The sequence below is a fragment of the Phocoena sinus genome, chromosome 15 (assembly GCF_008692025.1).
Source record: "Phocoena sinus isolate mPhoSin1 chromosome 15, mPhoSin1.pri, whole genome shotgun sequence".
NCBI classification, from domain to species: domain Eukaryota; kingdom Metazoa; phylum Chordata; class Mammalia; order Artiodactyla; family Phocoenidae; genus Phocoena; species Phocoena sinus.
The window spans coordinates 16,202,797-16,218,313 of record NC_045777.1 but is presented as its reverse complement, the minus strand read 5'-3'; the positions used below and the strand labels follow the sequence as shown (position 1 = coordinate 16,218,313).

Here is a 15,517-nt window from a genome sequence, read left to right as displayed (position 1 = left end):
GTGTCCTGTGAGTTATCTAGCAGAGACCTCAGACTCTCGATAAATGTTGGCTCCCTTCACTTCTTGGGAAAGGATTGCAGGGTGACCAGTCATCCCCGTTTGCCTGAGATTGAGGGGTTTCCCGAGAAACTTTAATACTTTCAGTACTAAAACCAGGACAGTTCCCAGGCAAACCAGGAGGGTTGGAAACTGGGAGGGTTGGTTGCCCTAAATTTGGGTGGGAAGGAGAGAAGTGCATTTCGTATTAGCACATTGTTCCTGGTATGCTGGTAAAACAGCTCTTTGGAAAAACAAACAACCCTGATTCATCGCGTCGGCCAATTTCCATCATCTAAATATTCCCACCCTGGCCAGTGAAGCTACCAGCGGTCGAACAGCCAGCTTGCAAAATTCCTGAAAACTTAACAATGGGCCGTCATGCACCAGTAGGAGCTGATGCCAGCGCCCCGTAGCTAATACAGACTGTCGCGTTCCTGATATCCACACATGCACAACAGGGTCATAGACAACCTCAACTCGGGGGTAAGTGAGAATATTTCAATCCCAAGAAAGGCACAGCTGGAATGGACCTTGAAGACCATCTAGTCCAAGGCAACAAGTCATCTGTCACATGGGCTACCACTTCCCCATCCTGTGTCCACAACAGACATTGTTAATCGATCATGATGCTGAATCCTAATAAGGCGGAGCAGTCTCCCCTCACCACCTCTCCAGGCAGCCACAGTCGAGTAGCTGATGTTGCATGTGCGAGAAATCGACTTACCTCCAGGAGTAAGTGTGGTTCAGCCCCTCATTATACAGGGGAGGAAGCTTAGGCACAGAGTGGTACAGGGACCTACCCAAAGCCACACAGCCAGGCAGTAGCTCAGCTGGGACTAAAGAACAGATCGCCTGCCTTCCTTGCCCTTTCAATCCTGCTTTACCTTGAAGAGCTGAATACCCCAGAGTGGGGCAGAATGAAGGGAACTCCTTTGGGATCTGAGCCTAGATTCCAGGGGACTCTCCTTAGAGCCCCCAAACTCTCTTTGTACCCTGAAGGCTTCTTAGCATGTCAGCATATAAACGTTTACGTGTTGCGGGGAGAGCACTTTTGAAAAACTTACAAAGTTGCACGTGCCCGTTGCATAAAATTCAAACAACAGAGGAGTATTTAAAATAAAAAAACTCTTGTATTGTCTCCCCAGAGGTAATCACTGTTAACAATTTCAGTCCTTCCAGGACCTTTTCTACTTATTTACAAGCCTGTATATATCACAAGTGAACTAAAAGATTAGCTGCTCCCCACCCTAACACCTTCCCCCCGCAATAAATATTTGTCCAGTGGCTCTTGTTTGCTTAAAATGTCTTAGATTCCTTTCCATATGAGTATAGGTGGGTCTGTCTCTGTCCTTCCCCCCTTCCCCCGGCTGCGCCGTGCAGCATACAGGAATCTTAGTTCCCCGACCAGGGCTCGAACCCACGCCCCCTGCAGTGGAAGCTCAGAGTCCTAACCACTGGACCACCAGGGAAGTCCCTGTCTCTGTCTTGTTTTTTTTTTTTCTCCCTCTCTCTTTTTAAACTTTTTTTTTTTTAATTGAGGTGTAGTTCTGCCTCGGTCTTTTTAATGGTTTTCGTACTTCCTGGCATGGTCTTATGAATTAATTGAACAGTCCCTTTGGGTGGGCATATAGATGCTCTTCCGTTTTTCCTGTAACAATCCCAAGGCCTTGCTCTCTGGCTCGCCTGCGAGGTGGTCCCGAAGTCCCCTCCTGTGGCCCCCCAATGCTACCTCCCATCAAACTCCACTGTCTCTGGTTTCGCAGGATCACCAACAGGGGATTAATCAGGTGACACTGAGCGGATGCTGACAACCCTGGGGCCTCGGGGGAAGCATCTTTGCCAGGCCCTGGGTCAGCTCAACAACGCTGAGGGCCTTGGAAGCCAGAAATAATTGAGTGTGGGGGAGGAAAGGGATCAAGGGGAGACGGCCTGGGCTCAGACCCCCCACTGGTTGCTCAGGGATCCCTGTCTGTGTGCACGCCCGCCCACAACCCTCACCTCACGCCCACGTGCCGTGTTTAACGGGCTTTGCTGACTCTCAGTGTACAGCACCGAGCTCCTGACCTTCCCTCTTCAAACCCTCACCCTATCTTAGCTCAGGGCAACGCCATCCTTTGTGGCTCAGGCCAAAGCCTTGGAAGCTTCCTTGACTCTTCTTTCTCTCACTCCCCCTATGCAATCTATCAGCCCAATCTTTCGGCTCCAGGTTCAAAACAGACCCAGAGCTCAACCACTTCTCCCCACCTCTGCTGATCCAGGTTGAAGGTCCAAACCATCGTCATGTCTCATTGCAATAGACACACTAATTGATCTCCCTGCTTCTACCCTTTCTGCACCACATCCTTGCCCCCAAACCGCCTCTGAACACAGTAGCCAAAGGAAGCCCTCTAAACAAAGTCAGAGCCTGTCACTTTTATAGCCCGCATTTTTCTCAGGGTAAAAGCCAGATTCTTACAATGGCCTACCAGGCCTTGCGTGAACTACCCTGTACCACACCTTCCCGGCAGGAATATTATATAGGGGATGCTGTGTCCTTCTCTGCACATCCCAACAAAGGCCCCTATTGTCTGGTTGTCCTGTCATCAATGATGTGAAATTTGATCACTTTGTTAAGACGGTATTCACAAAGGATTCAAATTTAATTAAAAATAAAAGTAAGAAAAACATTGTGCGTGCCACACAGAGCATTTCCTGCAGGTTGCGGCCCACCCTCAGGCCTCAGGGTGTGGCCCCCATTCTACACGGTTCAAATAATGGTCAGCTGCACATGCTTGAATACCTCCAGGCACAAGGTGCTCACTACTCGCCTAGGGGGAGAGGCTTCTGGAGTTCCCACTGCCCCTGATCGCCCTCTCGATTCTGCCAGGCGGGTCCGGGTCAGTCGACTCCCAGTTATGCAGTAGTTAAGTAGAGGCCTTGGTCTTGACCAGACCCAAAGCCCACCTACTCTGTGGCTCTGGCTTGGGAAAGGAAAGAAGAGAACAGGAGCGGCCCTCTGGGCTATGGCAGGAAGCAAGCCTGTCTCCCTCACCCCACACCCCGCCCTCAACCAGGGCCCTTAGAAAATGAGACTGGACATTCCTCACAAAGGTGTGGCAGCCAGGGCTGGTCCAAGCAACAGCTGCTGGGGACATGAAATTAGCAGGCCCTGGAAGCAAGCCAGCTCGATGAATGCCAAGGGCCTGGCCTTGGACAGGGGTACGTCTGGGGAGATTTGGCCAACTGGACACATGCATCCCAGAAAACAAGGCTGCAGAGAGGACTAGTGACATCCACTTCCCTGTCTCACTGAGGGTCCACTCTGCTCCCCTGGAGTCCCGGATAAATGCTAAGAAGCTGCTGTGACAGCAGCCCAGATGACTCTTATGCTGACCCCCTGGCTGTGAACTGGGACATGAGATTTCCAAGATGAGGTTAAATTATGCTGATTCTACATTCGAAATGGAATCATGCCTGTCTTGGGTTCCATCTACACTGGCAGGACCCAAGGCAGAACTAAGCAAAGTCTTGGCTTACTTAAGTGCTCCAAAATCAAAAGCTACGTTTTGTACTGAAATATTCTTCCCCAAACGGAGGCAGGTGTGGTTCAGGCCATCCTGAATTAGTTCGCCCTTTGGACTGTAAAAGAAACACAGGGAAGAGAATATATGTTTCAGCATTTCCTCCGTGCCAGGCATCCTGCCAAGTCCTTTTTATGTATTATCTCATTTCATTGTTTCAATCACATTTTGAGGGAGATTTTGACATCCCTAATGGAAAAAAGGAAATGGAAGGTGAAAGAGCTCACATGATACGCTTATGTTTGTAGACTTAAGAAGTGGCCCCACTGGGATTTGGACCCAGATCTGGCTACTCTAAGCCCCAAGTGTTTAAGTAACACAGGCTTCCTTTAGTCCCATCAGATTCTCTTAGGACTTCTACACTTGAGTTTTAAAAGCAATCAAGAAATTCTAAATTAAAAGACGTTCTTTTTAAATCTGAAAAACAACCCCCACCCCCAAAAAAATCACACCAAAACTAAGAAATTAATTTAGCAAGGTGAAAGGATTGAAAAAGCAGTGAACAATTGGAACAATGAAATTTAAAATGCCATTTATAATATCATAAAAAAGTAAAATACTTGTTAATTTTATCAAAAAAAAGTGCAAGACATTGAAAACTTTGCCGAACAAAATTAAAGAAGACCTAAATAAATAGGGATATATACCATGTCCATGATTGGAAGGCTCACTGCTGTTCAGATGGCCATTCTCTCCAAATTGATGTGTAGATCAAATGCATTTTTTCTGTAATTATTTTACTCATAATCACACAATAAATGAATGTAATGAATGCATCAGTATGAACAATGCAGCAAATTTTTAGAAAACTAACTAGGATCCAAGAAAATGGAAAAAAAGAATTTAAAAAGCAACAAGACAGTTTCCATAGACCTATATGGATGGGTCTCTTAAATTCTCTAGTGAAGAGATAATACCGTCACCTCTTTACAAACTGCCTTTGGTTCTTATGTTTATCTTAATTGTGAAGTTGTGTTGAATATACTTCAGCATAATCCATCAAATGCATTTTTAATCAAATTTCCATCAGGCTTTTTTAGTAGAAATTGACAACCTGGTTTTATCATCTATATAGAAATGGAAATGATCTAGAATAACTGAAACGGTCTTGAACAAGGAGAGCAAAGTTGGAGGATTTACTCTGATTTAAAAACTTGTTTTAAAGCTCCACTAACCAAGGCAGTGTGATATTGGCACAAAGATAGACACATAGATCAATAGAAACGATATTCCTTTGCAGAGCAAATATGTAAAGAAATATGGAGGTTAAGTTGCTTCAAGGAACCCATATCACAGGCCCAGATAATGTGACATCAGGTATTATTCGGCCTGTAGCCTGGCAAGTTCATTTAGCTCCCATGTTCAGAGTCAATTGGGCTAAAATGAGCTTAAGTCATCAGCTTTGGGAAGGATAAAGAAATCTGTATCCAGAGCATAGAAGGTTGTGTTTTTGACCCAGGTCTCATACTTAAACATTAAAATATCATTTTTTCAGTATGTAATAATAATAAAGAGCACTAACCACATGCCTAACACTGTTCTAAGTATTTTAAGTATATCAGGGCATCATTTAATTCTCTCAACAAGAGAGAACAATAATTCTATCAATAATAGCTCATAAAAGAGAAAAGAGCAAGTACAGCATATAGGAAGAGAAATACTGTTTCATGATGATTTGCTTCAGTTTTATGTTTTTGTGTGTGTGTGCATAGAATTACAATGGGAAATACATATCTTAAGGTGGGTTGTAGTCGTAAAAATTTGAAAGCCACTAGTGTAGTAGATGAGAGAGTTGTTAAGAAGTCTCAGTAATAAATTGGGAGACTGGGATTGACCTGTACACACTACTGTATATGAAATAGACAACTAATAAGAACCTGCTGTAAAGCGCAGGGAACTCTACTCTGTATTACAGATTATGTATAGTCTGTAATGGACTATATGGGAAAGGAGTCTTTAAAAACAGGGTGGATATATGTATGTGTATAACTGATTCACTTTGCTGTACACCTAAAACAAACACAACATTATAAATCAACTATACCCCAATAAATATTTTTTAAAAAGACCCACTACTGGGCATATACCCAGAGAAAACCATAATTCAAAAAGACACATGCACCCCAATGTTCACTGTAGCACTGTTTACACAATAGCCAGGTCGTGGAAGCAACCTAAATGCCCATCGACAGACGAATGGATAAAGAAGATGTGGTACATATATACAATGGAATATTACTCAGCCATAAAAAAGGAACGAAATTGGGTCATTTGTTGAGACGTGGATGGACCTAGAGTCTGTCATACAGAGTGAAGTAAGTCAGAAAGAGAAAACCAAACATCATATATTAATGCATATATGTAGAATCTAGAAAAATGGTACAGATGAACCGGTTTGCAGGGCCGAAATAGAGACACAGATGTAGAGAACACACACATGGACACCAAGGGGGGAAAGCCGGGGTGGCAGGGTGGGGTGGTGGTGGGATGAACTGGGAGATTGGGATTGACATGTATACACTAATATGTATAAAATAGATAGCTAGTAAAAAAAAAAAATATATATATATATATATATATATATATATAATTATGTTAAGGAAAAATAAAAAATAAACCTCACTAATATAATGAACGTATGATTCTTAGCACAGAGCCTGAGAGATAAAGACTAGTAAAAGCTCCGTAAATGGTAGAGACAGTTATTACTATTGTCACAGAGCCTGATAAAAACTAGTAAACACTCAACAAATGGTCAAGACCATTGTTACTACTGTCACGGCCAGCTTCATGGGCATTTAACCGGTGTAGTCACACAGGACCCTGCTCAGAAAGGTCCTGAACTTGGCTTAATGCTCTCTTGTCACCATCTTGAAATTCTTACTGATTTTGAAGAAGGGGCCCACATTTTCATTTTGCACTGTGTCCCCCAAATTATGTAGCCAGTCCTGATTATTTTGTATAGCTGTCTGTCATTTATTAAAATACTGATTCATAATATGTATAAAATATTTAATTATCACTTACAACGATCAAATTCCACCTCTGCCTCTTATCAGCTAGAGGACCACGAGAGAATACTTACTATCTGTCTCAGTTTCCTCTTCTATAAAAGAGGGGTAACAATAGTACTTCTCCGTAAGGTTACTGTGAAAGTTTAAATAACACAACACATGCCATGCCACGTACCACGATCGGCACCTGGCACATCGTTCCTACTCCAAAAATGTTAACTATTATTATTATTAACTTCATGAAAAAAAGGCAACCTTGGGCTTGGTTTTTTCCTACTGCACATTTTGGGGAGGGGATTATTGAACTAGACCCATGGTTCTGGAATTTATCTGAGCACCAGATTACTTGGAGAATCTGATGGCTCTTTGAGGAAATACCTCCCAGAAAAACACAGATAGTCCACGCACACAGGCACACATGTTGCCTGCAGTTTCAGGCCATTTATGGGCCTCTGAGGCCAAGGCTCAGGCCCAGGCCAAGATCTGAGGAAAGCAAAGATCACTAGTGGCCCTTCTAGTCCTGGAGTCTGTGGGTCTCTGGGGAGGAAACCGCCAGGCAGTACCTTACTACTTAAGGACCGGGTGTTGCAGGCTTTGGGCTTTTAAGTCAGCAGCTATTTTTAGCTTTGCTATATATGGCCAGGGGAGGAATGTGGGGCTATAGGCAGGGGAGGGGGTGCCAGGAGGCTTAGGGCAGAGTTTGGGAGGTTGGAGCTCCTTTGCCTTGACCACCTTACCCTTCCCAGCAAAGAATTGGAGCTTAACTTCCAGCCAAAGCAACAAGCATGGGGAAGAGAGAAGGTCTGTGGATTTAGGAGTGGCAGGGGCTTCCATGAAGATGCCAGGTCAAGTCACTTTAGAACAGTGATATTCATACTCTTTTGACCGTGACCTGCAGTAAAAAATATATATGTTTGAATCATGACACACTCATAAACACATTTTTTTGCCCATGATGAATAATTTATTAATCTACCATGAAATCATGAAAATAATAATGTGCGAATTTTCTATATTGTTGAATTTAATTTAAAGGGTCATCTTTTATTCCTGATTAAGTACTTTGTGTGGAGATATTAGTAGACGGTAGTCATCAATGTAGAAACACAGACGTTTTAATACACACACAATATATATACATATATCCATATATGTATATATATACATATATCTCCAACTGAACAAACATTTCAGGAAACAATACTTTATCTCATTCTCTATGAAACACTTTGATATTTTCTATTCTGTTCTGTTCTATTCTTTCATTTTTTAAAATGCAGGTCATGACCCAATAAATTGATTTTGCCAATGAGTCAACGTCTCCAGTTTGGGTTTGGAGCAGGCAGACACCTGTAACATTGGACTGCAAGGTAAGGTAGGGAGTGGAGGAAAGGGGACATATTATCGCTTAGCTCAGTACTTCTCAAAACTGGGGATAAGATGAAGGTTTCAGCTTGATATCCGCTGGATGGCAAGCTTTGGACCTCAGAGTCTTTGTACACTGCTCTCTCCACCTGGAGCACACGTCCTCCACCCTTGTCACCTGGTTCACTCTGGTACTTCAGAGCTCCACTTGCCACTTATTCCAGGAAGCCTCCCTGATTGCCTCAGTCTGGTTAGCTGCCTGCTTCTTGCTCCCTTAGTCCCTGGCACATCCCTGCTTGGCACCCAACACAATTTTTTCTTAGATTCTCTGGAAGGCAGGAACCTTTCCCATCCCGTTCATTTCTACACTCTCCTCACCACCCGCCCACCACCCACCCAGTGTAGCGTAGCACTGGCTTCCTAATAATCACTCAGTAAATATTTATTGAATGAATTGATGATAGTTAATAGTAATAATGGCAACTACACATTTATCGCATGAGAAATCTTAGGAGAGATCAGTATAAATCCATTTTAGGGATGAGGAAACTAAAGCTCCAAGAGATCAAATAATATGATGGGGGAGGGGAATAATCCAGCGTTGCCTGACTCCCAATGGTACCTAATCACAGGATCTTATTTGTCCACATTCCCCTCAACACTGTCCAGGATGGGGCAAAGGGCAGGTCCTTAACAACCCCTGGGAGAACTGATGACAGGTTGATTAAAGAGATTTTCCGAAGCAGTGGCCACATCTAATTTTGGAGGGTTGCACTCGTAGGAGAGGATCTATGAGGTTTCCAGACCCCCTGGATGTGGGGCTGTCCCTTTCGGGAGGAGAGTCTGGGCTTCTGACAAACCAGGGAGGCAGGCCTTCCGATGACACACCTTTCTAGGCTCCTGGACACACTTAGGCTAAAACCCAAGGCCCTGCAAGTGTGTGTGACCTGGCCACTCCAGCGGCAGCCCCATCAGCCCGGCCTGTTCGGCTCAGTCACGCGGATCCCGCCGCTCCAGTGTTCTTGCTGTCCTCACCCATGCCGAGCCCAGTCTTGCCTCAGAGCCTTTGCAGTCGCCATTCCCTCTGCCTGGGATCTTCCCTCCCTCTCTAGTCCTCTCCACCCTACTTCTCAGGAACTCCCCATCCAAAAACATCACTCTCTCCCTTCTCTGCTATTTTTTTCATAACATTAGTAACTTCTGAAAATTGCATATATGTTTGTTTTCTGGTTTATTTCTGTCTTCTTCACCGGACAGGGAAGTCCCTGAGGACTATGCTTGCTTACTGCCTTGGCCCCTAGGACTCACTGTGGGAGGGTGCCTGACACATAGTTGGTGATCCATGAATGAACGAATGGGTTTCCCCCGTTTTAGACATCTTGGGACATCGGCCTCTAGTTTCCCAGAAATGTGTGTCCCTGAGACTCACATCCAGGCCCCCAACACACACAAACCGTGGTTTGGGGAGGGGAAAGAAGGAACTTTCAGCACGTGCGTCCTTGCACCACTTTGCATGGATAACTGATGTCCAGCAAGCATGCAAGGGTTATCTCCATTTGGTAATCGGAGAATCTGAAGCTTGCTCTCTACTTGTCCCCAGTGTGTAGTGTAGTGTCCGGCATAAGCATCTGGTGAACCTAATTGCACCGAATTGCAGAGATTCCGCAAACTGCTCAAGGTCACCAAATTAGGAAACGTGGAGCCAGATTTTGTTCAGTTCCAGCCAGGGTTGCGTGGCCGCCATAGTGCCATAGAAACTCCAGGGACACAACCTGTTAACATCCAGATGCATTCGAGGGTGGGCCCTCAGACATTCACCAGTTGGTAGCCCAGTCAGGAGCCCATCCTGCACCTGAGGCCATTCTCTATCTGCTTCTCAAACATAATTTTCCCATCAAGGTTCAGTTCAGATGTCACCTCCTCGAAAGCATCCCCCTGATCTCCTCAAATCTAACTTCTCTTTCCTGCCACAGCACTCTGTGAATACTTGTGTATAATTGTTTGTCCACAAGCCTATCTTTGAACCCATGGGATGTATCTTGTTCCTCTTTATATCGAACCCTTTTTACAGTGCCTGGTGGATAGGTGGTACTACAGGAATATGCACTGAATGAAAGGATGCTTGGGTGGATGGATGGGTGGATGGACAAATGGGTGGATGGATGAATGACTGGAAGAACAGATAAATGGATGGATGGATGGATAACTGGGTGGATGGATGGATGAATGGATATGTGGATGGATGAATGGGTGGATGGATGGATGAATGGATATGTGGATGGATGAATGGGTGGATGGATGGATGGATAGATAGATGAATGGTTGGAAGAACAGATACATGGGTGGATGGATGGATGAGTGGGTGGACAGATGGATGAATGGGTATGTGTAGGATGGGTGAGTGGGTGGGGGGATGAATGAATGAATGAATGAATACTTCATGATCTATTGATTGAAAATAATTTTCATGGCACAGTTGACATTAGACACCAATTCTTCTGGAGCATATTCCACATCTGATGGTACACCTAGCATGCAACAGTAGCAGCAGTGTCTTACTGAAGGTGTGTTTCTATGGCAGGCCTTGCATTAGAAGCACTTCTGCCAATCCTCTCAATAGCTCCGTTATTGACCCCACTTTACTAACAAGGAAATGGATGCAGACAGAGGCGGAGCCGCTTGCCCGAAGCCACACAGCAGATAACATCCTGGCACCTCTGATCTGGTGCTGTACTGCCCCTGGATCTTCCCACCCACCACCCGTCTTCCTCACCCTGCCTGGCCCCTCCCCCAGGTCCGCAGGCCCCAGGCTGGGCTCACCTCCATCTGCATAGGTCTCCGTGCCGTAGCCGTCCTGCAGGCCATTGTTCCAAGTGCCCTCATACTTGGCACCGCTGCTGCTGCTCTGCCGGGTTCCGTAGCGTCCCTTGAAGCCGTGCGTCCACTCACCCTTGTACAGCCAGCGTCCCTTGGTCTCTATGCCCAGCCCATGCCGTTTGCCCTGGCTCCAGTATCCCTCGAAGGTGTTTCCGCTGGGCCAGGTATACACACCTGCCACTTCAAAGCCAAAGTTCCAGGAGCCCGAGTATTCGCCCTGGCCCTTGGGGCCCGTGCACAGTCCGTGCCCGTGGGCCTTTCCCCCCTCCCAGCCCCCGCAGTACGCCCCGCCATCATCAAAGTCAAAGCGGCCCCCGCTCATCTCATCGTAGCCCCTGACCACCTCACCGTCCTCCAGCTTCGGGGGAGAGGGCAATGGGGGTGGTGGTGCCAACGACTCTCTCCAAGCAGCTCAGGGCCGCCCCCCCCCTCACCGGACTCACTGCGCCCCTGGAGGGGGTAAGCAAGATGCCACCCGAGGCTGAAGGAACCCAGGAGCCAAGTCAGCACTGGGTCGGCTGGTCAGTGCCATGCCTGGGAGACCCCCACTCACTCAGCCAGAGGAAGGCTGCCAGCTGGGAAGGAAGTGGGAAGGAGAGGTTCAAAGTGTCCACGGAGTGTCCCAAACCTGGCTTCCATGCAGTCAAAGGAAAAACGGTGTGATCCCTTTAAGAAGTGCAGTGAAAGGGATAGGGTGGAGGGGTCCCCAGTCCGTTTTCAAAGAGGAGAAATTCCCCCTCGGTGACAACCCCCAGCCCGAGGCTGAATTCCTGCAGCCGGATGGCCCCCTTCTCCTCCACCCCCGGTGGGTGTGCAGGGCTGTGATTCCCCAACCCCTGCCCCGCCCCTCTCCAATCCTGCCCTCCTCCTGGGATGGAAAGGTCAGTGTTGCCCTAACAAGGCCATTGGAGCTCAGAAGCTGCTCCCAAAATAACCCCCTGGCCGGCCCAGCCTCCTTCAAAGTGGGAGGGGTATTTCAAACTGGGCTAGCGCTTCAGACTCAGGGAGTGGTTGGAGGGATGAGCACGGGAAGCTGAGAACTAAGCGTGGGCAGCTGGGGACATTTGGTGGCTTTTCTTCTCTTGGGTAAGAGCTCCCTTCCACCTAACTGGTCCTCTGAGTCTGCAGGCAGGGACAGGAGAGGAAGACCAGCAGAACACCCGGTCCCAGAGCACTTAGAATCCCCCAGAGCATAGAAGTTAGCAAATCTCAGCCCCAGCACCACTCACATGCTCCCGCAGGACCTGGGGCTATTATAGCACCACTGCCAACCCCATAAAGGAATCTGGTGACCTAAAAAGAAAGGAACGGGGCATGGGTTCACATATGCTTTTGAGAGTGGAGGAGCGAACTCAGGAAGAGAGGTGAGGTTCTGGAGACAAGAGTTGGGAAGATAAAGCGAGTCTGAGTCTAGCACAACCCCAAATTCCCTCCCTTCCCCCCAACCCTGGGAAAACCCTGGAAAGAACACAGTGCAAGAAGCACAGGTCATGGATCACTCCCTTTCTCTCTTCTGACAGGCAGGGAGGCTGCCCTCCTCTCTCTAGTTCTGAGACACAGTGTTGCTGGTTGTATTGGAATGAGGTCGTCTCAGAAATACTCAAGGGGGCTTCCCTGGTGGCGCAGTGGTTGAGAGTCCGCCTGCCGATGCAGGGGACACGGGTTCGTGCCCCGGTCCGGGAGGATCCCACATGCCGCGGAGCGGCTGGGCCCGTGAGCCATGGCCGCTGAGCCTGCGCGTCCGTGAGCCTGTGCTCCCCAGTGGGAGAGGCCACAACAGTGAGAGGCCCGCAAACCGCAAAAAAAAAAAAAAAAAAAAAAAAAAAAGAAATACTCAAGGATCATGATTTTTTTTTTTAATTCCCTTTCCAAGCTCTCTTTTGCTGTGTTGTCCTAAGAGCCTGGGAGGCCAGACTTCAGAAAGCTCTTGGGGCAGGGTCAAGAGCAAAGGGACTGACCAGCACTCAGGTTCCCACCAAAATCCAGTGAAAGGGACAAATAAATCTCCAAGACGGGAGACAGTGGCCAAGGCTAAAGACTGGAAATTCCAACTGAGCCCAGGGTTACCAGGAACACGGAGTAATTCTGGGAAAGGTAGGAGCCACCAAGCACAGGAAGTTGTGTGTGTGTGTGTGTGTGTGTGTGTGTGTGTGTGTGTGTGTGTGAGATGGGTGAGGAGGAGGATAGAAATCACCAAAAAAGCAAGCACAGAAGTGACTTGAGAACATTCAACTATTATTATCTGACTTCAGACTAATCTGTCATACTCCAAATCCCATGATGACTTAGGCCACTTAAAGTCGCTGCAGAAGATGTGTTCTTGTCTAAGGAATGGATAGAAAAGCCTCTCTCCCTTCACCCCAGCTGATCCTGGTTCTTACCACTTGGTTCCTTCCTCGTTCACAACCCTCTGTCTTAAAGAGCCCTTCTCTGCCCACATTTCACCCCCAGGTAGAAACACCCAGCCCCACAGCTCTCTACTGCTGGTTCTTTGCCAAGATGACATGCAGCAAAAAGCAGTAGATAAAGACTGTATCATCTGGGTTTTGACTCACTCCTCCCGCGGGTTGACCGACGGCCTGCTTGCACAATTCACAGCTGAGAGCACCTCAGTGCTGCCCCCAGAGAGTTCTGCTGTTGCCACTTCTGCTGGGTCTTTGGAAAATCACGTTTCTTTCCAGCTCTGCTCTCCAGGGGAGAGGAAAGAGCATCTCAAACTGGAAGCCAGAGGGAGTTCAATACCCTTTGTATTTAAATGCCAGCCAAATCACCACAATCCTGTTCTAAGGCTGGTGGCTACTGTGTTCTAGGGAGCTGTTCCTCCTGCATAAGTGTAGCCACCGTACAGCTCCCTACGGTGGTTCCCTACCAAGGGTGGGTACGTGTAAGAATCACCTGTAGAAAAAAAAATAAAAGAATCACCTGTAGAACTTAAAAACATGAACAGAGTCCCACCCCATCTCAAACCTACTGAGTTAGATTGTCCTAGGAGAAGACTTGGGCACTTGCATTCTTTTTAAAAGCTCCTCAGATGAATCTGACTCTCATCCCTGGTTAAGAACGACTGTGGGGGGAGTGGGGGGTGGGGATGAATTGGGAGATTGGGACTGACATATATACACTAATATGTAAAAAATAGATAACTAAAAAGAACCTGCTTATAAAAATAAATAAATAAAATTTTTTAAAAAACCACACACAAATGGGGAGGGGTTTAAAAGTCATCTTGTCCAATCCCTATCAATATACCCAGGAGATTTTTCACAGAGCTAGAGCAAATAATCCTAACATTTATGTGGAACTGCAAAGGAGCCCGAATTGCCATGCTAGCAATCCTGAGGAAAAAGAACAAAGCTGGAAATATAACCCTCCCAGACTTCAGACTATACTACAAAGCTACAGTGATCAAAACAGTGTGGTACTGGCACAAAAACAGACACATAGATCAATGCAACAGAATAGAGAGCCCAGAAATAAACCTACGTACCTATGATTGATTAATCTATGACCAAAGAGGCAAGAATACACAATGGAGAAAAGACAGTCTCTTCAACAAGTAGTGCTGGGAAAACTGGACAGACACACATTAAAAAAAAAGAAAACCACTGTATGTTTTCAAATTAAAAAACAGTTCCTTAATGATGTACAAATTCATGCATCCACTTACTTACCATCGGCTGTGTCAGGTAGATAGTTGTGGAGTTAGATTTGTGTTCAGATCCCAATTCTGCCCCTCAGAAGCTGTGTGACCTTGGACAAATTGTTAATTTCTCTAAGCCACAAATTCTTCATCTGTAAAAGTACCCATCTCAAAGGATTCTTGGTATTAAGGATAATAGTATCTACCTTATATGGCTGGGTATTATGTGAGTTAATGCTGTAAAAAGGCTTATAACAGACTAAACACCTAATAAATGTTAGCTAATATCAATATTATCCTCACATGACAAGTTGCTTTTCAAACTATCATGATTAATAAAATAGTCACCAAAGAGGGAAGAATCACCCCCTAAATATTAAGTATATTGACACTGAAGCACTCCTTACTCTTCCCAGTACATGTTTACTCAACGTTACCCTGTGGTTTTTCCTTTTTTAAACTGATAAAATGTGTTATTGGTAAAGGGACGCTTTGATTTCTTAAAAGTTTAAGTAAATTCTTTGCCAAATTTGGTACTGGCCTTACGTGACCAGCCATCCCTTTTTTGCATCTCCCTTTAAACCAGTGAGTTTCAAGGAAAGGGAGACCCTTTGTGGCCACATGTGCATTACAACAGATTTTTCTTAGGAAAACCAAGTTCTTTCAAACCAAAGAGAATGGTCTTGGGATGAATTTTAAACTGTTCTTATAGGTAGCTGTCCCATTCTCTCTTTTTCACAGGGTTTTTCTCACTCCATGGTTCTGTTCTTTGGTCGGAGGGGGCAGTCACTTGCTTCCTCTATTTCTTTCTCAACTTCTCAAGCATGGCTTCTTCCTAGGGAAGGTGGAGAGGAGAGAACTGAAAATGCAGAACAGAGAAGAAATGCACACAGGTATCCGCTTGAGTTTCTTCTCAGCCATCAAAGACTTAGCTGAAGAAGGCTCACCTCCCAGACAAGTTACCTGGCTGGGTTATGTGCCTTCCCACGTACTGGCTCCTCCCTCAAACTATGAGCTGTTTG

The 15,517-nt window shown here is 46.1% G+C and overlaps 1 protein-coding gene across 2 annotated transcripts in view; it reads right to left on the bottom strand.

The window, feature by feature from the left end:
- The window catches only part of JPH2 (junctophilin 2), a 65,477-nt gene extending 52,829 nt beyond the window's left edge, over positions 1 to 12,648 (bottom strand). For both annotated transcript variants that reach the window (XM_032606874.1, XM_032606875.1), the window contains exon 1: positions 10,799 to 12,648. In XM_032606874.1, coding sequence (XP_032462765.1) covers positions 10,799 to 11,177 — 379 coding nt within the window. In that variant the 5' untranslated portion in view covers positions 11,178 to 12,648. The remainder of the gene's footprint in view (positions 1 to 10,798) is intronic.
- Between the last annotated feature and the right edge of the window lie 2,869 nt (positions 12,649 to 15,517).